Here is a 26,736-nt window from a genome sequence, read left to right on the forward strand (position 1 = left end):
GGTTTGGATACTGTCGGACCGGCCCATTACCTTCCTCTTCCAGCTCCCAAATGAGACGGGAACCAACCCATCTGGAACCAACAAAGCAACCTCAGTCTGAACACTGAACTCCAGACGGTGAGTTTGTGGAGGCTGGTCAGGGCTTGGTGACAATACCAGGAGGCGCGCACCCTCTGGAAGAGCCAGAGGAAGGTACGGTGGACTTTCGGCTACAGTATCACCTATGTAGTTTTCAAAGACTTCAATTCACGAACAAGGATTGTGACGGGTGGACAACGCATGTTGCCCTCATGGTCTCCCATTTTGGGGCCTCCAACAATTCCACCTCTCAGATTACCCATAGCTCCCAATCCTGCCACAGGCAGAGATGCCTCCTTTAATCCTTTACACTGTTCCCGATGTTTCTCCATAATCGCTGCTGGGCCCGTGAGACATAATATAGGATAAGCAAATTCAAAATGATTGCTCCTGTTGTCAGACCCTGTCAAAAACTGATACGTCCTGAAATCTTGAACATTATGATTTTGGTCTGGCCAAAAAGAAAGCTAAGTGGAAAGAGTCTGGGAGATGAATATTTGATCAGGCATCTTCTTTGACCAGATCAGTTTCCACCGATGTGTTCTTCTGTGTCAATTTGATGTCATCCAGAAAAAAAAAAAAAAAGACTACTGGACAGATTACATATTTTGACCCAAGTGCCTTTAGTTAACCACAGTCTATTAAATAAATGCTATATTTGGAGACAAAACAAAGAACATTTTAATAAACAAATTCACTCTGAGCTATTCAAAGTTCAAGGTATTTGTTTAGGAAATTCAGTTCAAGTTTGTATTGCAAGCCTTTTAGTCTAGCCAACAAAGATGACCTAGAAATATACAGAGATGTTCCAAGCTACTGTCCCAATTAGAGATGAGCTGTAGATTTGAGTATTTGAGAAACTATAATATGATCTCTTGAGACAGGTCCTCCAAATATAGAACATGCATGCAAAATTGAACCCAAACAAGCCTTCAACCATCGATTCATGTAGATATATGCAGCCTATAATCTTAAAAAGCATACACATACAAGACACGCATCTTCATTGTGGAAAACGGTAGAAACCAGGTTTGTGAGAACTAACATCTTAAGGTTGATTCAACATTTTCCTTATCTGCACATTGTTTGCACGGCGTTCTTGCTATTCTTCCTCATGCTTAATTCGGAAATGAGCAAAGGAAACCTGAGAGAGGATCACAATATAGCAGGAAGTTTACACTACTGTGTCGCCTCGTTCAATCCCATAGAAATAGAACGAACGGTAGAATGACACGTAACGTGACACTTGCGTTCTCAAATGGGCGGAGCTTATGGGGAAACGTGCGGACGCTTCACCGTGTATTTTTTTATTAGATAATTTATTAATCATACAAAATATTTGATGTATTTATTTAATATAATATTTATTAAATATATATAAAAAAATCATGTTTAGAATGCTTTTGTCTGCAACTTTATACAAAATGAATGAATTAATGAATGCATTAATTATAAATTACAATAGAAAGTTTCGCAGCTGACAATATAGAGTATATCAAAGAAACACGAATAAGTAAATAAAAGAATGCATGAGGCGCTGGAAATAAGTGTCACGTGACTCCTTTTACCTTTCTCATCGCTAGTCAGGATGGACCAATCACAGCCATTCGTGAAAATTCAAGAAATTTAAAAGATTACACGTTTAAGCGGTCGTAAGAATTCCATAAAACAAACAAACAACAACAATAACAAAAACGTCTTCAGATTTGAATTGACCTCAATAGAGGATCAGGCTTTTAGAGCCGCGAACTGCCCCCCTGCGGTAGCCAGCTTTATAACCTATAGGGAGCACTTGAGCTGGTAGCGTTTGCAGCCATTCCATAGTAAGAGTGGATCACTATTTGGCACTTTTCTGTGCGTGTGAGTACTCGCCTTTCTGTGTGTATTGGGCAAAGAAACGGGAGAGGGCTTCGGAGGAGACTTCAAGCAACGGGGTGGCTTATTCTTCTGTTTTCCCACCTCCTGGCTCCGGCGACAGCTCGAACGCTCTGATGGAGGCGGAAAGATCCGGCGGGGTGGCGGGTGGAACGAACCAGAGCCCCGCAGGAAGCGGAGCGGGGCGCAATGCGAACGGGCCGAAGGCTGTGCTCGGTCCCGCTTCCACCGCAGCAGCGGCCGCCGCGGCCGCCGCGGCCACCGGGGCGATGTCTGGAGCCTCCCAGCCGCGAGATCCGCAGGACGGGGACGCGGGCCTCTCGTTGCCCGGGATCTTACATTTCATCCAGTATGAATGGGGCCGCTTTCAAGCCGAGAAATATCGCTGGGAGGCCGAGCGAGATGAGCTGAGGGTAAAAAACGGGGTTTCTTTAATCGCTTGTTTTGGTCTCTTCCAGACGCATTCCTTGAGGAAGAGCTCGTTTACAGATAAGACGCAGGCAGAAGTCAATATCGCCTGCTATTATCGTTGATTAGATGTCGTTTTGCGATCACATCGGATTTAAGTATTCATGGAGCAAATATAACTGTAAAAAAATGACCATTTTGCTGCACACCCATAATGTTACCCATCTTAGGATGGGAATCGATTCTGGATCTGATTCATCTGAACGAATCTAATACCGTAGCGGTTCTTTTAGTGTTTTCTTTCTTTTTTTTTTTTGATAAACAAAACAAAAAACATCCAAATATACAATTTATATATATATATATATATATATATATATATATATATATATATATATATATATATACTGCTGTCAGCAGTTTGTTGCTAATGAAGAGATCAGATTTTAAAAGCAAATAAATGCAATGCATTAACTGGTCTTAACTATATACAAATAATTACGATTTTTTTAATATACATTTGATTGAAACAAAACTCATACTGTGTATTTTTAACTACACGTTGTGATTTGAACATTAAATGAATAAGTGGAAGCTGATTGAAATCATGTGCAAGGTTTTGCATAATTTCGAGTAGGCCACACTAATAAAGGAATAGTTCACCCAAAAATCCTGTCGTTTACTCCCCTTCAAGTTGTCCCAAGCCTTTATGAGTTTCTCTTTCTGTTGACCACAAAAGAAGATATGTTGAAGAGTATGGCTAACCAAGCAGTTGCTGGTCCCCATTGACTTCCATAGTTTGGGAAAATGAAATGCAATGGAAATCACCAGAAACCCACATTCTACAAAGTATCTTCTTTTGTGTTCAACAGAAGCTCATACAGGTTGAGGGCGAGTAGATAATGAAACCATTTAAAAATTTTGGGTGAACCGTCCCTTTAAACTTGCAGTTCAGAAAGTGTGTTAGATGAATTGAGGAACTGAAACCAAATGTGTGTGTTTTGATTCTTCATAGAAATAATCAGCTTGTTTAAGAGTCATCTGATACGGTTCATGTTTTTGTTTCACGAAAAAAACTGCTAATAAGAGTCATTTGTGCATGAATTGAACTAAATTGGTCGCTCTACAAGTTAGATTGACTAAACAGTTGTGTTTCTTCGTTCATTTCTATTCAAACATAACGAAAGGAATAAATCGAGGTTTAGTAAGTGAGTGAGTTTAATTCAGTAAACGCTTCAAATTACTGCTAAATGTAATAATTAATTCACCTAGAAGCATTCGTTGTCAAGTTAGATTCGCTTAAATAATTGGTTCATACAAGTAACTTGACAAATTGGTCTACAGTGGTTGTTTACTTTGTACGATATTGCGTTTTATAATTATAAAGAGTCATTAATTCTGAAATCAGACTACACTGAAATTTTAGCTTGATTGATTATACAAAACATTTTATACAAGTCATTTGTTTAGGAATCGGACTGCACGGGTTATGTTCATTGTAGGCGTTTTTATTGAAATATATTTATGTATATTAGTAATATATTTAACAATAGAGGTCATCTAGGGTTAGCACTTTTTTTTGGTCTCCGTACAAAAAAGCCTTTTGTACAGTACACTTAACTTCCTGTGCTTCAACGATGGCAATGCTTTTCTGTTGTTTAGCTTCTCTCTGAACCCTGACGTTAAGTGCAAGATAATCGAATCAAGGCAGTTCAGAGGCAGCGCTGCCAAATTTACATTCGAATAAACGCTCTAATAATAATTGCATTTGTGACGTCATGTGACCCAATGGACTGTCTGCTACTACTTTTGTAAATTGCGAAGCTGCTGTTCAAGGCATGACGTAATGCCGTCCTGCTGGAGAATTAAAGCAAGGTTTTTCTTTTTTTATTCTTTCTCAGTCCCAAGAGAGCCGATCTGTGTGCCTAGCACAATTTCGTTATTTAGTGCCGTTACTTGCATCGTATTACAGCATCTGAGAGACGCATGGCTCACGTTATTTTATTTGAAACCTAGAAACATCAATTCTATTTGGAAAGCTTGCACTCACATCAAGAACGTGTATAGAGAGCGGAGAAAAACAGTTTAGACTGAGGATTAGGGATTTGCTCCCTTTTTTTTTTTTGAGTCTGGACTCCACTGGCCCAGTTTGCAGTAGATCTTGGCCTGAGAAAAGCTTTGCAATTAAGTGACCCCATTCAAACAGAGCCTGTAGTAGATTACATAAGGAGTTGCCAGTGTGCTCGATAAAAGGACAGGCCTTGTGGCTCTCATGGATGTGTGTTCTTCTGCCAGGACATGCCCATGGAAATCTGCAGACTTCAGGGACCAACTGCTATGTTTTCCATGTCTCACACACACATTGTTTTTTGACTTGGCCTATAAAAGGGTGGTAAGGGAGACAAGCAATGTGAGAGTAGCTGCCGTGGGGCATCACGTTCCCTGATGGTTTTATGTGGCACACCTGTGCCATTGTGTTTCCTTTGTGGCGGGCAGAACATGATCGTTCAGGGATGACGTTATTGTTAACTAAAACTATCAAATATAAATATTAATTGAAAAACAACATTTTTATAAAATTTTGCCTTGGCAACTAGTTGAAATTTCCATTTTGTACTGTAAGTAAATATAAATGAATAATTAAACTTATAATAAAAGTAATATAAAAAATAATAAGTAATAAATATAATAATGTTAATAACACCAATAAGAAAACTGTTAACTAGTGCACCCAAAAATGAAGATTTTAAGAAATGTAGCATTATATCACTTGCTCGCTATTAAGTCCTCTGCAGTGAATGGGTGCCGTCAGACTAAAAGTCTAAACAGCTGATAAAAACATCACAAGTAATCCACACCGCTCCAGTCCAACATCTTATGAAGAAAAAAGCTGCATGTTTGTAAGACACAAACCAATCGCAATGCGGAAAACATGGATGGAATTGTGGAATCCAATCAGAAAAACAAATTATATTGTATAATGCAGAATTTGTCAAAGCTTGGATGAATTAACCAAAAGTAGGTCAGTACATTTAGGTGAATATGGGCTACTTTCTGTGTGTGTGTGTGTGTGTGTGTGTGTGTGTATATATATATATATATATATATATATATATATATATATATATATATATATATATTACATATACACACACCAGTTATTATTATTATTTTGTAGTCATATCAAATGGGTCTAAAACTGTGGGGATAATGGCAAGAGATTTAAACGACAACAAAAAACTTCTCTGTTGATTTTATGATTACTGAAAGGTTTTGAGTGGTAATGACTACAATCACCATTAACTATCCATTTTATAATTAGCATAGTCAATAAATATCTATTAAGCACTGTTTGTCTTTATTACATCTCTTGCATGTAGTTCAATATTGATTTTTGCCACATAGTCAGGAAAATATTATTCATGAGGTCAATCTTTACACAAGAGACGCATCGGTTTCACAACAGATAGCTTCACCTGTCCACTCCCTTACTGTCAATATAACTTTCTATTGTCAATGTCATGTGTATTGTTTTTTTGCATTTAAGCTTCACCAAAGGCTGAAAGTCAAAGGTTAGCCCATCGAACTGAACAGAAGTGGTATAAAAACACTTAGTCATTTTCAGATGAATGAGTTCAATGCGTTCATATATTCTCAAAAAGGCTTGTCCCAGAAAGCGTCTGCTGCTGTAGTTGTTGGACTGAGTCTCAAAGGGGTGCTAATGTGGAGAGAGAGAGAGAGAGAGAGAGAGAGAGAGAGAGAGAGTTTGTATGTGCCCTTGACCTGTTCCCACCCACAGGAAGTCATGAGAGGGATGCTCCGCCATATAAATGTGCCAGTGTTGTTATACCAGCCCATTCCCTTAACTTCAGTGGCCAGAAATATTGTGTTTTTTGGAGCTTGTACCGAGCTTGTGTAACTAGAACTGTCTCAGTTCAAGTAGAAGTATTACACTTCTGCTGCATAACTCTTCTAAGCCATCAGATTCATGATTGTTCCTTTTTTGTTGGTGCTGAGACTAATAATGTTTTGATGGGTAGATTGCAATCATTTCCAATCAGTCTGTTTCCTAGAATGACGATGATATCAGATTCCCAGTCATTGTGTGACAAGAATCCCAGTTTCAAAGGACGAAACATGGGCAGTTACTTACCTTTGTGAAAATGTCAAAGTGCTCTAAAGACCTGCCATAACAGGTTGCCTGCCCACACCATGGCACACCAGCCAAGCCAGTCACCATGAGGACCTGTGCCAACCTGCCATGCTTTACTCTTCTTTACTTTTCAAGTCAGCCTATATATATATATATATATATATATATATATATATATATATATATATTATATATATATATAATTTTTTGAATTATAAAGTTATTATAAAGTTTTGAATTATCAAAAAAGCAATCAACCCCCGTTAAATATTTGCCATGCTAAATATCTGGACCTGCTGGCGATTCAAGATCCTGCCGTGTGAAATGAGTTCTGACCATAGACTGTATAAAAACATGTGGACGTAGTGTCCGTGACGTCACCCGTCGATTTCCGAAGAGCATTTTTGAAGCTCAAAGTAGACCATCGCCATCTTGGCAGAGCGTCACCATGCGTCACTCCCAGATAATCGAAAAAGGGGGGGAGCTGGCTGCTGAAACCACGCCCATCTAGCTCGACGGCAGTGACAGCAGCGGCAATCCACCTGTCACTCAAGTGGCCACGCCCTTAATTATGCAGAATTTAATGGCTTAATATAATTTAAACGGATGAGTTATTAAAAAATGTAGAGCCACAGAGAGAGCAAGATACAGGGCAGTGGGATGTTTGGGGAGGAGTTATTGACCACAATATCGAGATTGTCCTCATTGTAGAACACAAGATCCACGGGGTGTGGTTGGATCCATTTCTAGCTCCTTCTAACCTATATATATATATATATATATATATATATATATACACCTAAACCTATCCGTCTCCACCTCCTGATCTCTAAACCAACCAATCTCCACCCCCTAGATGTGGATCCAGTCACACTACTGTCAATGTAAGCAAGCAGGGCTTCGATTCAGAGAATGGCTTCTTCTCGATCTATTTGGACTTAAGAATTGGAGGATAATTTTCATAACATTTTAATAACATTCCCAGTCTTTCGCAAGAACTCTGATCTCATGCGTGATCTTGCGTTATTTCTTTATTACTTGCATTTGGTTGTATTTTTATTATTTATATATATATATATATATATATATATATATATAAAATACATAAAAAATCCCTGGCCTGAACACAGCCTTAGTTGTTGGTAATTTGACATTTCTGATTAATGTGGAATGTAAGGTGGACTCTAGGGGGCGATTGGGGCCATTTTCAATGGTTTGAATGGTTTGTGGTTTCTCCGACTTCATAGTCTCTTTTCCATCAACATATTTGCCTTTCATGATTCTGGTCAGCAGCAGTCTAAAATAAAGCATGAGGAATTTTAGGTCTTTAGTTATCCGTTGCGCTCAGATTGTCATTGGTGGTGGCACAATCATGAGGCTTCAGCATATAACCTTTCATTTTCTTTCAGATATATCTCATTTGAACCCTTACCTTATATCTATCTGTCTCTTTCCCTCTGTGTCTGTCTGTCTCCCTGTGCTGCTGCTGCTGCTGCTGCTGCGCTCTCAGACTCAGGTGGCGTTTCTGCAGGGTGAGAGGAAAGGTCAGGAGAACATGAAGCAGGATCTGGTGCGGCGAATCAAGATGCTGGAATACGCTCTGAAACAGGAGAGGTGAGCCGACACACAGATGAGCCTCTTTAGCTCGCCGTATAATGTGAAACCAATGCTCAATAAAAACACCGTAAAACATTACAAAAACATGATGAAACGCAGTTGAGCGATGTTAAGCTGTTGTAAAATGTCAGTTTTTTTAATGTTCTGTTTTTGCGTGTGTGTTTGTTTTCTGTTACTTTTGTTTTGTTCTTTTTTTGTTGAGCTAATTTTATTTTTATTTTTCTGCTTTGTTCTTTTTTGCTACTTTGAAGTTTTATGTGATTTTTCTGCTTTGTTCTATTTTTGTTTTGTTACTTTTCTGTTTTATTTTATTATAATTTTCTACTTTGTTCCAATTTATTTATTTTTTTGTTACTTTTCTGTTTTATTTTATGTTTTTGCTTTATGTTTTTGTTTTGTTACTTTTCTGTTTTGCTGTTTTTATGCTTTATTCTGTTTTTGGTTTGTGTTTTTGTTGACTTATATTTGTTCTATTGTTTTTATTTTTTTTTTGTTCTTTTTATTTTCTTTTATGTATTAGTTTTGTTCTTTTTTGTGTTTTGTTCCATTTTTTTTTTGCTCTACATTGGATTTATTTTTTTGTGTTGCCTTTTGTTTTTCTGTTTTACATTTTTTCAATTTAACTGTTTGAGGGAAGATGCTGTCCTGAAGCACATTGCGAGATCTAAGGATGTTTCCAAGAGTTTGTGTGTTTATCACTTATAATCTTGTCATTTTGATCCCAGGGCCAAACATCAGAAGCTGAAAAGTGGCACTGACCAGAGCCCTGGAGAGAAGAAACCAGAGACCGAAGCTGAACCAAGTAACACAAAAATTTACCTATTAAACACATGAACTTATGAAACTTGATCTGATTCAAATTTAGCTAAACATATTAATCATGACCAGAACAAATACTGTATGCTGCAGGTTATCTGTTTTCTTTGTGTTTGGTGACATTATTCTGTTTCTCACAGTACCCAATGGACCTGCAGATTCAGATTCAGAACCAACCAATCAGATGCCTTGGAAGGAGGGCCGTCAGTTATTGCGCAAGTCAGTGTATTTTGTTTGCTTTCATTTTCAGATTTTTTTTTTTATCCAAAATATTCTGCTGACCCTGTGCATGTGCTGTTTTTGTGTCTGTGTACGTGAGCAGGTATCTGGAAGAGGTGGGATATTCTGACACCATCTTGGACATGCGCTCCAAACGTGTTCGTTCCCTGTTGGGTCGCAACAGCCCAGAGGTGAATGGGCCTCCTTCCAGCGAACCGCCCGCAGAACCAGAACCTCACAGTGGAGGAGAGTCACTACTAGTGCGCCAGATCGAAGAGCAAATCAAACGGTAAGACCAACACACATTTTGACATCTTAGTACCGTATTTTTCGGACTATACGTCACATCTAAATATAAGTCGCATCAGTCCAACGACGAAGAAAAAAACATATAAGTTGCACTGGAATATAAGTCGCATTTATTTAGAACCAAGAACCAAGAGAAAACATTACCGTCTACAGCATAGAGCGCCCTCTCGCGGCTGGAGACGGTAATGTTTTCTCTTGGTTCATTTCTCTTAGTTCATGTTAAATTAATTTTGATAAATAAGTCGCACCTGACTATAAGTCGCAGGACCAGCCAAACTATGAAAAAAAGTTTGACTTTTAGTCCAGAAAATACGATATTTAAGGGATAATTCACCCCAAAATGATAATTGTCATCTTTAGGAATTGTGGAACTTTAATCGAAATGAAACAATTTCTCTTATTAAAGCCCACTCACTAAAATCACAATTACACATGCAGTGATCAAATTGTATAAAATCAGTCGTCTACAAAACCATACTAGTTTTATCACTTTGTTTTTATTTTTATTTTTCTCAAAAAAAAAAAAAAAAAATCAATTTAACACCCATTTATTTATTTATTTGTGTGATATTATGGAAAAACACTGACACAGTTCTAAATTTACTAATTCTAATTAGATGAGCAATGTTTAAAGCGTTTGTAAAATTTATTTTGGTTTCTACTTTTTTTATTCAATTCTTGTTTTGTGCTTTATTTGTTTTGTTCCTTTTTTCTTTTGTTTTGTTTTTAGTTGAATTTGTTTGTGTGCTTGATTCTTCTTTGTTTTCCGTTTGTGTTTTGTTTTTGTAGTGTTCTATATTTTTAATCTTATTTGAAATACATTGTAGAGTTATTTATTTATTTTTTTTATTTTTTTCGTTTCAGTTTTGTTTTACTTTACTTTGAAGATTTCCCTCAGCTGAGGGCTGCTATAAACACACACCTTTGACTGCACTTTGACTTGTGTTGCTTGACAACTGCCGACAGCATTTTGTTAGGACAATGCAGTATGATGCTTGGACGAGGGATTCTTTATTCCTTTAATTGTTCCTAATAAATATAACTCCTGACTGAACATTGTGTACTTTATCATATTGCTGTTCCTAGCAGTTTAGACAAGCAACAGTCCACCAGAGACTTGAAAGGGGTGCTCTAATATCATATAAGTTTTTGCAAGGCCATTGTTGAAACTATAGTCTTTGCAGTTATGCTTGTTGTGGTAATGATGAAGATATATATCTCTCCTGCAGGCGTGCTGGAAAAGAGAGCTCTAAAGAGCGGATGGGCAGCTCTGTCCTGGACCAAATTCCTTTCCTCCGTGGCTGTGAGGATGACGATGAGGATGACAGTGATGAAGAAGAGGACTTCCAGGGCATGACTACAGACTGCATCGACGGACGCAAAAGCAAGAAGTCCAGGAGCAAGGTCAGAGCGTTCACAAGAAGAGAAGGCCTGCACGCACAGGTCCTGTTTTGTTTCTGACCGTGTGTCGCCTGTACGCATGCAGATGGGCGGAGAATCCATGACCACAGATCTTGACCCCGAGGATGACGATGATGAAGAGGACTCGGAGGATGCCCTGGGCGAGTTTGATTTCTTGGGCTCGGGAGAGGAAGGCGAAGGGGCGGGAGAAGCTCGCATATCTGGAGACGGCCGGGAATTAGGTATTGGAAATTTGCTCATGAGGGAGTCCTACTAGACAACTGGCCGTTTCTGCGGCTATTTTTGACCGTGGATGTGAGGGTTTCCCTTCCGTTTATTGTCATGCTGTGACAACTCGTTGTTTTCTTTTCATTTGCTTTTGTTTGTCACTTCCTGTTGATGAGATCTGTTGACGGGACCTCCATTCGCTCCTCACGTCACTGCACGCTTGTTTGTTTCCCTGATATTCTCTTCACCTCTTTCGAACATGTCGTCATACCTCCAGCAATGGATTTAGTTGTTTTCCTGCTCTGTCTGCTGGTATTTTAGTCCTCCTCTCACTTCCTCTGCCCAGGTTCAGAAAACCGCCGGAATAAGTTGCAAGGCATTATGTCAGATTTCCCGCCCAAACCAGCTCCACCTCCTTCTATCCCGGGACAGACACGCTCTGGAGAGGGTAAGATTAACCATCCGGATCTCTGAATACACCCCCTAATCCGAAACTGATCACTTTTAGATCATAAAAAAGCTTAATGTTTACAGCTATTGGCTTTGAAATAGATTAAAAGAGTCATTTTCTTATTTCCATCGCTCAACCATTCCTTTTTTTAATGCATTACGTTTCCCCCCACATTGTAGATTCGAATATATCAAAGTGTTTTATACTGATTTAATTTTATGTTAGATTATATTACAATCTCACTTATATAATTAAATCATTATTCATTTTTCAGTATAACGAACGCAAATATTTTTTCTTAAAAATGTCAAATCGGTCTATTTATCTATTTAGATAATTTAAGGAAATATTCAGCCAAACCATCTGTTTTGCCAAGAAAATGACTAATATTTGATGTAAAATGAAAAATGTCTGCATTTTTCCTCGTTGTATGTTATATTATATTATATATTTACACAATTTGAAAGTTATAATCATTTTTATCAGTATAGCAGTGATTATTAATACATTTTTATATTTCTTTGCATATTATTAATATAATAATAATAATAATAATAATAATAATAATTTATAATTATATATATATATATATATATATATATATATATATATATATATATATATATATATATATATAATTATAAATTATTATTATTATTATTATTATTATTATTATATTAATAATATGCAAAGAAATATAAAAATGTATATATATATATATACACACTTTTATTTTTTATTTTTTTTCTTAAGTAAAATGCATAAGTCGCCCAATACGTTTCTTAGTGTGGGTGGAGAAAAAGTAAAATACAATGTGGGACTACATAATAATGCATATTACCCTTTTTTTTCTATTTATTGAAATTGAAATTTTTTAAAAAGCTAAACCATAAATGCTTGTGTTAGTGATTTGGATTATTTTAAGTGTATATAATCAAGAGACTACATTAAAATACTTTTCAAAGTAAAAGTGCATTTCAATTATGCAGGTGGTATTCTTACTGCTGTTATGAACAACTGTTTTTTTTTTTTTTTCTTGTGAATCTGTTGAGTGTCTGGGCTGAATTTTCCATTTTTAATTGTTGTGCGTCTGTCTGAACTCAAGGGGGCGCTCTTGGATTCTCCTCTGATGTCTTCATTCTGGATGCTGTCGGAGGAGGGGATATGAACCTCGGAGAGCTGGCTGACCTCACTGTTGCCAACGACAATGACCTCACCATTGACGTTAGTATAATAAGTCATCTCTCCTCCTCAATTGAACGCATTTTTTATCATTTAAAGAGACATTTCATCAAAATTCTTCAAAATCTACATCTACGTTTCACACTAAAAAGGATTAAAAATGCAATCGAAGTATCTGGAAGCATTTCATTCAGGTCCCACTGAAATCTAAATAATGTATACGTTATGTCCCAAGTACTTTTTTTAAGACTATAATGAATTGTAGTTTTTTCTACAAGGAATTGTATCCTTTGATGTGATTTAGTTGCAGGACAATCGAGAAGAGTTCAAAAAAACGTGGAACCCTCGCTTCACGCTGCGAAGCCACTTCGATGCCATCCGGGCGTTGACCTTTCACCCCAGCCAGGCCGTGCTGCTGTCTGCCTCCGAGGATGGGACGCTCAAACTTTGGAACCTCAACAAGGCGATGCACTCCAAAAAGTAAGAATCCCATCCTATCCCATTGGTCCAAAACAAGACCCATATTTTACTGCTCTCTTATGATAACTATCTGTTCGCGTAGGTGTCTCTGGAACTGTGTTTAGAAATATCGAGACATACAAAATTATTTTTGTGCCGTCTCTCTGCGTCCTAACATGGAAGCCTCTCATTTTTATCTTCACAGAAATGCAGCGCTGGACGTTGAGCCCATTTATACATTCAGAGCACACAGGTGAGCGGGACAGGTTTATAATTAGACTGAGATCGAATCGCTAAAAATTAAATGGCACGACCTATGGCTAACATACTCTGCCAAGCGCTCGAGGCTAGATCACCCAAGTAGCATGTGAACTGAAAAATGAACTGAAACTAGAGATGCGCATTATACTAGTACCATTCGTTATTATCTAATAGTGTAGTGAAATTGTACGTTTAATTGTAAATGTTAATTTTCCCTATATTTACATTTAAATTACCTTTGATTTAATACTTTCTTAGCTATTCTCATAGAAGGCCATTTTCACCATGGAATAACAACAACAACAACAAAAAGTCAGAATTGTTAAAAATAAATTCTGGATTACGAAACACAAACTCAAAATTGTGAGTTCTAGAGCTAGGGTTGTTATATAAACTCAGAATTACCTTTTTTTTTTATTGGCAGAAACGAGCTTCCATAAATCTTTGAAAACAATAATAACCGGATGACTTTGCAAATTGCAAAACATTTGCTTTTTATACAGCACATTGGTAATGTTTAATGCCAAAATTTGCTAGTAGCATGAGATACGTGTTAGTATTTTAGTATCGTTTTAATTCATTTAGACAAATTTGTTAAATATCTATTATTAATTGATTACATATCAACAATAAAATGGTTACCTGCAGTGAAAATGTCCATTCGCTTTAAACAGCATTAGCTTTGTTTTTTGGACAATATTATGGTATTCTTTGAAAATCTGTGGATAGCAATGGTAAATACTGTTCCATATGACTGTTGAAATCAATCAGCCACACAATATACAGTGGGGCTCGAAAGTTTGGGCACCCAAGAATGATGCTCCAGAAGGAAACAAGATGCATTAAGAGCTGGGGGGTGAAAACTTTTGGAATTTGAAGATCAAGGTAAATTGTACTTAATTTGTGTACCGGAAACATACAAGTATCTTCTGTTGCTTACGAAGGGCAGAAGTAAATGGAAAAAAAAAATCATATTTCAACAAAATAAGACAAATTTGGCCATCTTCATCATGTTCAAAAGTTTTCACCCCCCAGCTCTTAATGCATCTTGTTTCCTTCTGGAGGATCAGTGAATGTTTCAATCTTTTTAAATAGTTGTGTTTGAGTCCCTCAAATGTCCTCAGTGTGATAAGATGTAACTCAAAATCATACAGTCACTGCTGGAAAGGGTTCAAATATGTAAAGATGCTGGAAAACTGAAGAATCTGCAGGACCTTAAAGATTTTTCTGAAGAACGCTGCTCAGTTTAACTGTTCAGAACAAACAAGGGACTCATGCACAACCATCACAAAACAGAAAGACAGTCGAGGATCATCAGGTAACAGAACACAGTACTAAGAACCAAGGGTTCCCAAACTTTTGAGTGGGGTTATTTTAATAATTTCAGCATTTTTTTGGTCTTGTGGACTAAATGTTAATATCTTTTATGTACAATATCTTGCTCAGGACAGTACTAAATAAAATATAACATGCATTTAGTATGATCTCTCTTATTTTTTGAAAATTACTCGCATTTACACAGATTCTGCAAGGGGTGCCCAAACTTTCGAGCCCCACTGTACATCAAACTTTGAGTGTATTACCAGTACCACTACAGTATTTTGTTGTGTTTTTTAATATGTTGTGTGTGTGTGTGTGTGTGTGTGATTCAGTGGTGCTGTTCTTTCTCTGGCTATGGGAGAGGAAGGAGAATCATGCTTCAGCGGCGGTCTGGACGGCTCCATCCGCGGCTGGAAGATTCCAGACCTTAATGTAGATCCTTACGACAACTATGGCAAGTCAACCTGTTACTGCACTTGCAAGTTACACCGTGTGCCTAAAAGCAATGGTTAACAGTTGTTCTGACTGTCCTCTAGAGGGTGCTGACTGTAAATGAATTTGATAACACATTAGGTTGAGCTAGACATAAGTGTTGTGTATGACTGTTTTCAGATCCCGGCGTGGAGAGCAGCGTGTTGTCGGGTCACGAGGACGCGGTGTGGGGTTTGGCCTACTCCTCCAGCTTGAAGCGCTTGGCCTCCTGCTCTGCAGACGGGACTGTGAGGATCTGGGACCCCCATAATTCCTCACCGTGTGTGTCTGTTTTCAACAAAGAGAAAGGTGAGGAGAAGACCTTGAGCGTCTGGATTGTTAGTCTTTTCCGTTGGTCCCTCTCACTCATTGCCTGTCTGTCTTTCAGAACATGGGACTCCCACCTCGGTTGCCTTTGTAAACTCCGACCCGTCCCAGGTTGTTGTTTCCTTTGATGGGGGTGAGACTCTGCTTTATGACCTCAACACAGAGCAAAGCATCATGGTCTTGGAGACCCAGGCTAAGGATGGTAAGTGCCAGTTCATATAGGAATAAACACTAACAAATAGTGGTCAATAGAAATAATTCTATTTATTTATTATAATTATAAAATAAAATGGTTAAAGTATTTCATTAGACTGACATCTTGGGAAAAGTCATATTAAAAAGGTGTGTAAATTGCAATAAATGAATCTTGAAGTCATTTTATTAACTATACTTATAATAATAAGTTATATTAATTTAATTTTTTAATGCTTTGTGACAATAAGCTATACATTTATTATTTTAAATTTTAGTTTAGTTAATAAAAATTAAGCTGTTTCACCTCAGTTGTATTAAATATCACCGTTAAGTTTTACCTGATACAACTTTTTTATTTTAATAATATATTCAAAGTTGAAATTAACTAAGATCAATAAATTAATTTGTATTTTTCATTGTTCTTTCATGTTCATGAAACCACTCTAGGTAATTAGTCTTAAGAAATAAAACCTTACTGTAAAGTGTTACATCATATTATTATTAAGAAAGCCAAATGCTACAAACACCAAAATTTAGCAGAGACCTGGGCCCCAAAGTGTAGTTTGTTGCTATATCTTTTCAGACTGATCTGACTTGCAGCTTTTATATAATTAAACATTGCCAGAGCAAAAATGTCCCCTCTAGAAGACAATTGCTGTCCTTTAGAGGGAGCCACAGGATGAGAAATCTTTCAACTCCACTCTTTTATGTTTGTTTTCAATCAATTAAATTTCCAAATAAACACAAAGATGTCTGATGTGTGAAAGACGACGCTGGGGACAGATGAGTGATCGGCCACTGATGCGTCCTCAAGAAAGATTCTCATTTACATGTGTCTTGCAAATTAAAACATTCAAGTAATTTTACAAAATGGAAGCATAAGTACACATGAAATTTAGTGCTTGCAAGATGTTTTGTGTGACAGATAGACGCGTTGCATCTCTAACAACACTCACATCCTGAAGCTCCTTCACTCTTGATTCTCTCGGCGCTTCAACTGAAAAATACATAGAAGATTATTTCAAGATGCATGAAAACTTGACGAATATCATCGAAAACGGTCATTCATGTCTCAAGTGAACACAAACTGTTGAGAAATAAATCTGATGTGGATCATTATATTGGTTTCGTGCATTAAAGCGGCTACATTTACCAGCTGCTGTCTGTCTTTAATGTTAATCCCCCCAAAAAGCGAATACACACAGTATTTCTGTGTGTGTGTGAGAGTGTGTGTATATATGTATATATGTGTGTGTGTGTGTGTGTGTGTGTGTGTGTGTGTATGTATATGTACGTTAAAAATAATAGTTCCACACAGCATGTAACAAAAGTAAAATGGATTATGTATGCTGCTTCATGTTTACCTCATGTCTGTTTTAAGATAATAAAATAGTGTTTTTTTTATCGCCCCCTGCAGGCAGTGAGCTGATTAACCGCGTGGTCAGCCATCCGTCCCAACCAATTTCCATTACAGCCCATGAGAACCGCACCATCCGTTTCCTGGACAATAAGACAGGTGTGTGTGTGTGTGTGTGTGTGTTGAGAGCTTTTAGCAATTTTCAGGGCTGTAATATGTATTTTCCAGCAGTGGGAACTGTAAAAACACCACCAAAGTATTTGACTCTCCTACCGTGCAGACACAATAGACCTCTCAAAGCTGTTAAAAAACCTTAATCGTATCGTGGCAGACACCAGCCTTTACTCACCAGTTTATATAGCAAGATTACTTGAAGGAAAACAAATAACATTATTGGTGTGAAAGATTAGCCAGTAAAAAAAAAAAAAAAAACATCTGGATTTTTGAATTTTTTGTTTCCAGTCATATTAGGATGTCTTTATTGATTATTATTTTTATTTTGTATGTGTTCATAATAGAAATTGTGTTCAAGGTAAACTGTGTGATTTGAGGATGAGTCATGATGGTTAATTAGGCGTATCTAGATTTTTTAAGCCTTTTTGCCAGCTAAATCCCTAAGATATTATAAAATAAGTTAATATACGAGTAATTTAAAAACAGATTTGCATGTACACACTGCTCTGTTGTTGGTCAATGTAATAAAATATTAAAGTTTTTAATTAAATTTTAAAACGACATTTTAATGATACTTTTTAATTAATTATTTATTAGTTTTGTAGTTCTCTCGTGAATCCCAGTTTTAGAAACCTTGCTTTAAAAGGATGAGTTTAGGAACACAAACTTTACACAGCGTATTCCTATTGGTCGAGCCAGAACTTTGAATATCGGACTATTTAGAAACAATATTGTGTATCAAAAACATCTAATGTGACCTAATCTTTCCTCCTTCCTCTCGCTGTGGCCACAGGGAAAGTGATCCATTCCATGGTGGCTCACCTGGATGCTGTAACATGTCTCACCACAGACCCTAAAGGCACTTACCTCATCTCCGGCAGTAAGTGAATATATACCGACATTCAGTGTGTGATGTCAGAGAGCAAAACACCGAAGCCTTCTGAGCACGTCCACGTCAACAGACCACATTCTCACGGAAATGTGAAAATCTATGCTGCTAGATTTAGCGATTTCTGTTTTTCTCAGGTCACGACTGCTCTGTGCGTTTGTGGATGCTGGACAATCGCACGTGCGTGCAGGAGATCACCGCGCACAGGAAAAAACACGACGAGGCCATTCACGACGTGGCCTTCCACCCCTCGCAGCCCTTCATCGCCAGCGCAGGGGCCGATGCGCTCGCCAAGATCTTTGTTTGATTTTCTCATTGGTAAATGCATATTTAAACGCATTAAAACTGGATTTAGAGTGCGATTTGGCAGATATAAGCATAAATGCATATGATATTCTTTCCTTTTATATGTTTATTATACATATACACCTTTTAATGAAATATGAATAAACATTTTTAAGTCCTTTATAGAACATTGCATCGAACATCCCTCATGTTAAGACTTCTTTGTAACAAAGTGGTCTGCTGCTGTTTATGCATCAGTGAATCAAGCCAGTGACGAAAAAAATCAACGTCACACTCTTCCTATTAGTAGTGTGAAACAGTCTATTTGATTGTTATATATACCGTATTTTCCGGACTATAAGTTGCGCTTTTTTTCATAGTTTGGCTTGTCCTGCGACTTATATTCAGGTGCGACTTATTTATCAAAATGAATTTGACATGAACCAAGAGAAATTAACTGAGAAATGAACAGAGAAAACATTACCGTCTACAGCCACCAGAGGGCGCTCTATGCTGTGCTCCTGTAGTTTACACTGAAGACAGCCCTCTCGCGGCTGTAGACGGTAATGTTTTCTCTTGGTTCTTGGGTCTAAATAAATGTGACTTATAGTCCAGTGCGACTTATATATGTTTTTTTCCTCATCATGACATATTTTTGGACTGATGCGACTTATACTCAGGTGCGACTTATAATCCGAAAAATACGGTACAGAAAGTGATCAAGGAACACTCTCGTTTTAATCATTGGTGTCTATCAGTCTTTGGATTTCAGCATTTTTGCCCAAACTTCCATTTTACACTGCTCAATGAATCTCTTAGTCTACATAATTTTTTTCCCGCTGTTAGATATGATGAAAGTATTCATGACACTGCGGACATCGTGTTGCAAAAAGGAAATCGCGACTGAGTTCAGCTACAGTGCAGCTTGGCAACCTTTGATGCAACAGGAGTAGATCTAAATAAAATGCAGTATCATCACTTTTGACGATTAGTTCATCTTGGTGGCTGTTATAGTAGAAGTTTTTAAGAAATTGTAATGCTCATTTCATATGCAAAGATGTTAGCCAGTCGTTGCAGTGGGCGTGTCCATTGAAGCCTCGTAGCGACACGCCCCCTTCCAATGGAGCGTTCAGATCAGAAATGTAGAAAACCATAAAAAGATTAGAAGGCATCAGGAATCTAAATAATAATACAAAAAAATAATTTTTTGTCCCCTTTATTAAAAGAATGGTTCAAAATAATCACTTGTTTTTAAATCAGACTACGCTGTTAGTGATGTATGTTTTAGTTTTCAACCATGAGGACAACTCGCTTCATATTTAATTCACTCACAATACTAAACATACAGTGTCAACTTTTTCCAAAACGTTGTCCTTGTGGTCTGATTTCGTTTTTTAATGTTTGGCGCAAACCAGCAAAAAAGGATGAAACATTTGCATGACCTTGTTAGTAGTCATCATAGGTGTGCAAGCGTTTGTATGTTCAAATGTGATGCCTGCAGACTTGAGCTAATTTTTGCTTTTTTTCTTCTCAGGGATCCACCCTCACTACTGGGCCACAAGAGTGAAACGCCGAGTATCTACACACACACACACACACACACACACACACACACACACGCTCACTAAATGAGGGGAACAATGTTAAAGGCACACGACTCAATAACCCATCATTTTTTATGCCTCACACATTGTGATACAAACCCTACTGCTTTAAATACTAATGAGTTTGCTGCTCATGTCCCAATTTCAGTTTTAGACTACACTAATAATAATCTGCATGGTGTGTTGCGAAGGATGTCCAATCTGTTGACGGATGGACTCATGCAAACCCACACACCTTAACACACAACTCGCACCCTGGGTTTTAATTTCATGCTCTGTTTAGGTTGAGGATGTGAAGGCTCTCGGTAAACAAGACCTTACACAAGCCTGCACATTGTCTCAATGTAAATTGCATTAGTGCTGATCTGTGAATTAATGTCCTCGCGTAACTGTTGCCTAGTAACGTGAGGCAATTGATGCATTTCATTCCAAAGACTGCTTTAGATTAGTTTTTTTTGGTTGCGTTTTAGCTGCAAGTACAACACAGCTTTACCTTTAGCCTCACAGCTAAGAGCCTTAGTGTTTCAGCCTTTCGTAATCAGTTCCACACATCTCATTCTTATAACGTGTACACTTTGAACATTTTGCAATCATCATCTTCATTCATATCCGATCAGGTGGCGTTATCCATAATAGTCGGGTGACTATAGTAGTGTATTTATTGTAGTGTTCGGTATCGGTTGGAAGACTTTTTGGGAAGATCTGCAGTTGGATGCATAACTGATTTCTTAATATAAGCAGGATGTGCTGTAAATGGCACACTTGACTCACAACCTTGGTGCTAAGATCTCCTCTGAATCAGGGACCTGTTCATGACAGGAGGTGTAAAATATCAAATCTCCGTTGACGCCTGCCATTCCTCAGTCATCGTATACGGTTCTTTGGCATTTCCTAAATACAGCCCGAGTGTCGGGAGTTTCGGAGTGTTTCTGGTGTGCCAAAGTGGCTTTTAAAGGAACATTACACTTTTTTTTGGAAATAGGCTCATTTTCCAAGTGCCCTAGAGTTAAACCGGTCTGTTTTACCATTTTTTTTAATCCATTCAGCGGATCTCCGGGTCTGACGCTAGCACTTTTAGCTTAGCATAGATCATTGAATCTGATTAGACCATTAGCATCTTGCTCAAAAATTACTAAAGTTTCTATATTTTTCCTATTTAAAACTGGGCTCTTTTGTAGTTACATCGTGTGCCAAGACCAATGGAAAATGAAAAGTTGTGATTTTCTTGGCCGATATGGCTAGGAACTATGGTCACACTCAAATCACAACTTTTCATTTTCCGTCACTCTTAGTACACGATGTAACTAGTCAAGTTATTAGTAGGAAAAATATATAAACTCTTTGGTCATTTTTGAGCGAGATGCTAACGGTCTAATCAGATTCAATGATCTACGCTAAGCTAAGCTAAAAGTGCTATCGCCAGACGCAGAGATCAGCTGAATGGATTTCAAAAACGGTAAAACTCCGCTGTTTAACTATAGGGAAGTTGGAAAATTTAAAACATGTAAAAAACAGTGGAGTGGAGTGTTCCTTTAAGGTTTTTGTCAGGGTATTTTTAAGACGATAAACTCCATATCCAAGCTGGATGATCTTTGGTTGACGATTGTCACCAAATAAAAAAAATTTAAACCAACTGCAGGTTCCAGTGTTTCAGTCCAGCTGTATTGTCAGTTTCTGAGTTTTTGGACATCTTCTGATCTTGACCCAAGTCCTTTTCCCTAAAAAGTGGCATTTTAAGTGATGAGAAACTAGTGCCCTCTAGTTGTCAGTTGACTCACCAAAAGGTCAAAGCCCAGTGTTGGAATTTGGACGAATTCTAAAAGTCCTCTTAATGGGTTTTGTGCTGTTAGTCGTGGCAAGACACATGGTTTTTCAGAGAAAAGCTCATATGGTCCCACTGAGTGAAAATAAAAAGGTTTTTTATTTTCTTTTTATTGGCTAAGCAAGGAATCAAGATGCAACTCTGAAACTTTTTGGGGGAAACCAAGATAAGATGAAGAATCTAACCTGAATCGTATCTTCAGGTTTCTTAGTTGGAGGTAGCCTGCTCTTAAGGTCTGGAGATCAGAGGTCACATCTTGTATTAGCCAGTTTCCGTTTTGCTGGGTTTATTTTTATCCTTTACTGGTTTTCCGTGGTCGTAGACAAGTGGCCGGAAAGCTAGTCAGAAGAAAAAAAAAAAAAAAAGACTGATGGGCCATAAAGAGCGCTCTTGCATAATGAAGCCATGTCAGTTCTTAACCAGACATCCTCCATCAAGAATCAATCCATCCAACCAACTCGGAAATAAAAGGTTTCCTACTTGGGGGTGGGATTTTTGGCAAGGAAAAGCTCTTGGAGTGATTTTATTAATGGACGGGTTTATGTCTTGTCACTTGTTCAGTATCGAGACCACGGATTGATTTTGGGCTAGTTGCCCAGTCAGTGAATGTCACATGACCACAGACTTGTGTTTAGTGGAATCCATGATACTTTGCTGCTTACCTCTTTACCTAGTAACTTCACACTGCACACTAACGGTTAGCTTTATGCTACACTACATGTGTAGGATCACATGATCGATTGGGTTCATCCATGTATCGCTGCATCGTAACTCTTCTCTTCCAAAGACTGCCGATTGCATGGGTGTTTAGACGAGTCCTAGTGTCTCTTGTGCACCTATTTCACCCCTCGATGCAATAAGAGTCTTGAAATTGCAACAACAAAACACATTCCTTACCGAGAGAGGACGGATCTGTGTAAAAATATAAATAAAAAAGGAAACCGAAACTGTTTATATGTTTGAAAAGCTGCCAATGCAAAATGTAAGTTTCCCGTTTTCTGATTTGTTTGCTTTTTCTCTACAAGACATATTGATATGATTACTAGTAATAAGGTGTAAGATGACAGTAGTACCTTTTTTCTAGGCTTAATACTTGCTTGTGATTGTGTAAAAGCCTAAAGAACTGAAAATTGTAAGGACATTTAAAAAAAAAAAAGAGAAGTTTCAGTCCAAAGCCAAGGTAAAAGGACTTTTTGTTAAGTGTTTTTATTTTTTAAAAGCAATTTATCACTGTGTGATATTTTGTACATCATATTAAGCTGTATTCAACCTATAACTGCAAGGGATAAAAAAGACCAGCCTTTTATTTATTTTGTTTTATTATGCATATTTTTAATCTGCTATCTATCTTTTATTGAAATGTCTTTTCCTTTTTTCTTTTTCTTTTTTTTTTTACTATGCAGGTCTTGTTTTATGTCATAAAATCAAAAAACAACAAAATAAAAGATGATTTTGTACAGACATTTCATTCTTGTCTGATCTGAATTTTGTTGTGTGTGAAAAAGTTTAAATGAACTAATAACACTGACCACATTTCTCGGGAATTGACGAGCATCATATTTGGCATCTGATAAAGGTTAACGAGGTGGAGGATGGTGTCAAAATCCAGGTAATTCATTTATTTTATATGTAAATTTTTCAGATAAAAAATAAGTGTTAAATTATGTAAACATGATGCGTTGAATTGAAGCCTTTTATCATCATTGTATTGAATACAATGAAATTTTGCATGCCCCTCCCATTGGTGCTTCCAAACGTACACATAATCCACAATAAGTGTCATATGATGAATAAAGTACAATACAAAATAGCCTTCAAGAAGAGCTATTTAACAAAGGACACTGTTTAACAGTGCTACAGTACATACACACGTAAACAACGCAATCACAATCCATTTATAAACTTGATATGCAACAGGTAAATAAAGTTGGGGATTAGAGCAGTTATTGCACAGTCCACAGTAAAGTGTTATATATAAGTAGTGCAGGACAGCCCGTAGTTTAGGGACTGGATGGCTTTTGGATAGAAACGATTTAATAATCTGGCGGTGTGCATTTTGATTGCCCTCTATCGCCTCCCTGAGGGCAGGAGGACAAACAGGTGATGGTCGGGATTGGACGGGTCCTTAATAATGACGTTTTTTCTCTGGATAGCGGGTGTTTGCAATGTCCTGTAGTAAGTTGAGACGCAAAGTCCCTAATCCTGGAGCAGAGCTGAGCGGAAAGGCCAGGTGGATGAGTTTCCTGATGAGTATGTCCTGTATGATGGTATTGAAAGCAGAACTATAATTAATAAAGGACATCCAGACATACGTTCCTCGGTGTTTCAGGTGCTCCAGATCCTTGTAGAGGGCTGTAGCAATAGCATCTGTAGACCTGTTAGCAAATTGATTGGGGTTAAAGATAGGTGGGAGGCTGGCTTCAATTTACCTTAATACTAGTCTCTATAAACACTTTGTAACAGTAGTAAGGGCAATGTAGACTGTCTACAGCAGGCTTCTTCTTGACCAGGATGATTCCTGATATTCCTTTTTAAAAATATGTTTTTTTTTTTTTTTTCATTTGGGTGTGTTTATGCCACACAGATCATGTATTTGGCTAACATTTGGGACATGGAAAAAAGGAGACTAGGAGAAAAAAAAAAAAAAAAAGAGTAAGAATGAGTGACTGGGAAAAGAGTGCAAGTTAGCGTGGGCCCCCAGGCAAAAAGAGAAGGACAAGTTTGTTCCAGGGTGTGGGAGTAAACAAGGCAAACTGAAAGACGTAAAAGTTGATAGGGAGGGAAGAAGGTGTATGTGGGACTGGGAGGAGGCAGAAGTGGATATGTATGATCTCATAGAGCTTTTCTTGTACAGCTCTCTCTGTTGCTGATTGGTCGAGAGATCTGTCAGTTACACCACTTCCTCCAGGGCTCTGCGAGGTTCAGACAGTAGGGGGGTGGAGGCAGGGGGAAGAGGGAGTGTCCTCAGTAGTTTTCTCACTGAGGCACAGCAGACACGGCTCAACACGACCAGAAACTGAAACACAGTCTGACTTGCAAAGCCAGCCTAACCAGGAGCTCTCTCCGGCTTGTTTCCTGTACTTGGAGGCCATCTTGAGTGGACGGATTTACAGCTATTGGCATGTGTCTTGCCTTTCTCATTTGTTAGAGTTTCTTTTTTGTCCTCGGTGTGTTTCCTTGAAGTTTGGACGCTTTCCTCTTCAAAGCTGCTTTGGGGTAGTGAGGGAACAGGAAGCAGGAGGAGGAGAAGGAGGAGGAGGAGGACGTTTCATTTCAAAGCTTAACTTTATCTGTATTTGTTACCTGCTCCTTCTCTGAAATGAAAGCCGTATAGAGGACCTTTCTGTTAAAGGGAGGGCGAAAAGAAAGAAGAGCCACTTCCTGGAAAGGGATCAGTTGTTTTTAAGCTCTAGTAGACAGAGACACACAGCAGGGACGGCCGCTATTGATGAGTGAGTGACTGCTAGTGTGTAGGTGAGTTTGCTGCCTCACACTACCCAGTCTTATCTCTTGACTGTCTTTGACTCTTCAGCATGGCCAACGTCAGTCCCTTCATATCTCCGGGACACATGTCCCATGTCTTCTTCCCCCCTGGTGGCCCATCTCCACCTGGGTCAGTGGTGATGCAGCAGGGGACACCAGTCTCAGTCCATCCATCTCAAACCCCAGGGTTCCCTACAGTGGACATGGGAGTTGCTCCAGGTCCCGGCGGGGCATCTGGAATACCGCACGGGCCTCCGGCACCAGCCGGTGTCTCCTTCATGATACAGATTGGACTTACAAGAGAGTCTGTCCTTCTTCCCCAAACGGCAGACCTGGCCTACGTCAAACAAATTGCTTGCTCAATTGTGGATCAGAAGGTAAGCACCATTCAGTATGTTGTGCCTTGATGCTGTATGTACTATTACATTTGCACATCTCAAATGAAAGTTCAAACGTTTTTAATTAGCAGGTGTATCAAGTTCTGCCGAATTTATTTTTGGATCTAGAGCATTTTATCTCCTTTGTCACTTTTTTCAACTCAAAGTTATACTTGTGCATGGCAAAAAACATGCACGGTGACCACAGAAGTATGCAATGCATGCAGAACACGCTGTGGTAAAGTACGGCAACTCGTATCTCAGTGTCAGCAGTTCTTCAAATACAAATCCAACACTGATGTGTACGTCGCCAATATAGGCACTGATATTATGCTCATGGAAGGTTGTAAAAATAAACGCATTAGTAAGTCCAAACATTATACATGAAATTGCCAAATGTCAATATCTCCAGGTGGGCCATATTACCTTATCAAATGTAAAAATTGGATTCAATTAATGTCCTAGTCTGGCAAAGAAACTCCAGAACTTATTTCTGAAGTAATGGGACAAGAAACAGGCTAATATTGCGACTACCCTTACCTCAAATCTGCATTAGTACCTAGCAACTGATATTTTATCAGCCAGTCCGACTGAGATATGATACGATTATCAGATTTCAATGCTCTGTGGTGTTTGTCCTATTAACTCACAAATCAGTTGATTACAACAAGTCCTTTGTTGCGTCCCTTGGATCGGGCGATTTGTGAACTTGGATTTTGGCCACTTTCCACATCTCCCCTTGGCGTCAGAGTGAATCACAGTGTTCCCCCTCTCTTTATTCAAATGGCTCCCTCTGTTCCATAGACACTTTTTTCCATTCACTTGGAAGTTAATGTGGCGGCATCACTCAGTTCCTCCCCCAGACACAGTTTAGTTCTCTTCTAGAACAAGTTTTCATTTCCCTCAATCCCTAAAGAACTACAAAATTGATCTGACATCTGTGTAATGCAATAGTTGTCAAAACAACAATTAAAG

General features: G+C 38.2%; 2 protein-coding genes across 2 annotated transcripts in view; both read left to right on the forward strand.

Annotated features, from left to right (window-relative positions):
- The first annotated feature begins 1,838 nt into the window (after positions 1-1,838).
- LOC128028760 (striatin-4) lies at positions 1,839-23,367 on the forward strand. Its single transcript, XM_052616079.1, has 18 exons — positions 1,839-2,366; positions 8,025-8,128; positions 8,857-8,933; positions 9,088-9,166; positions 9,270-9,455; positions 10,705-10,879; positions 10,962-11,118; positions 11,451-11,552; positions 12,661-12,779; positions 13,042-13,217; positions 13,402-13,449; positions 15,110-15,231; positions 15,390-15,557; positions 15,637-15,777; positions 17,188-17,286; positions 18,095-18,181; positions 18,328-18,508; positions 20,009-23,367. Exons 1-17 carry the CDS (start codon positions 2,070-2,072, stop codon positions 18,495-18,497), a joined length of 2,307 nt encoding a protein of 768 aa, XP_052472039.1. The 5' UTR covers positions 1,839-2,069; the 3' UTR covers positions 18,498-18,508; positions 20,009-23,367.
- A 1,483-nt stretch (positions 23,368-24,850) lies between these two features.
- LOC128028757 (serine/threonine-protein kinase D2-like) overlaps positions 24,851-26,736 on the forward strand; it is a 32,818-nt gene continuing 30,932 nt past the window's right edge. Inside the window, exon 1 of the mRNA XM_052616076.1 lies at positions 24,851-25,761. Coding sequence (XP_052472036.1) covers positions 25,435-25,761 — 327 coding nt within the window. The 5' untranslated portion in view covers positions 24,851-25,434. The remainder of the gene's footprint in view (positions 25,762-26,736) is intronic.

Source organism: Carassius gibelio, chromosome A15 (assembly GCF_023724105.1).
Source record: "Carassius gibelio isolate Cgi1373 ecotype wild population from Czech Republic chromosome A15, carGib1.2-hapl.c, whole genome shotgun sequence".
NCBI lineage: Eukaryota > Metazoa > Chordata > Actinopteri > Cypriniformes > Cyprinidae > Carassius > Carassius gibelio.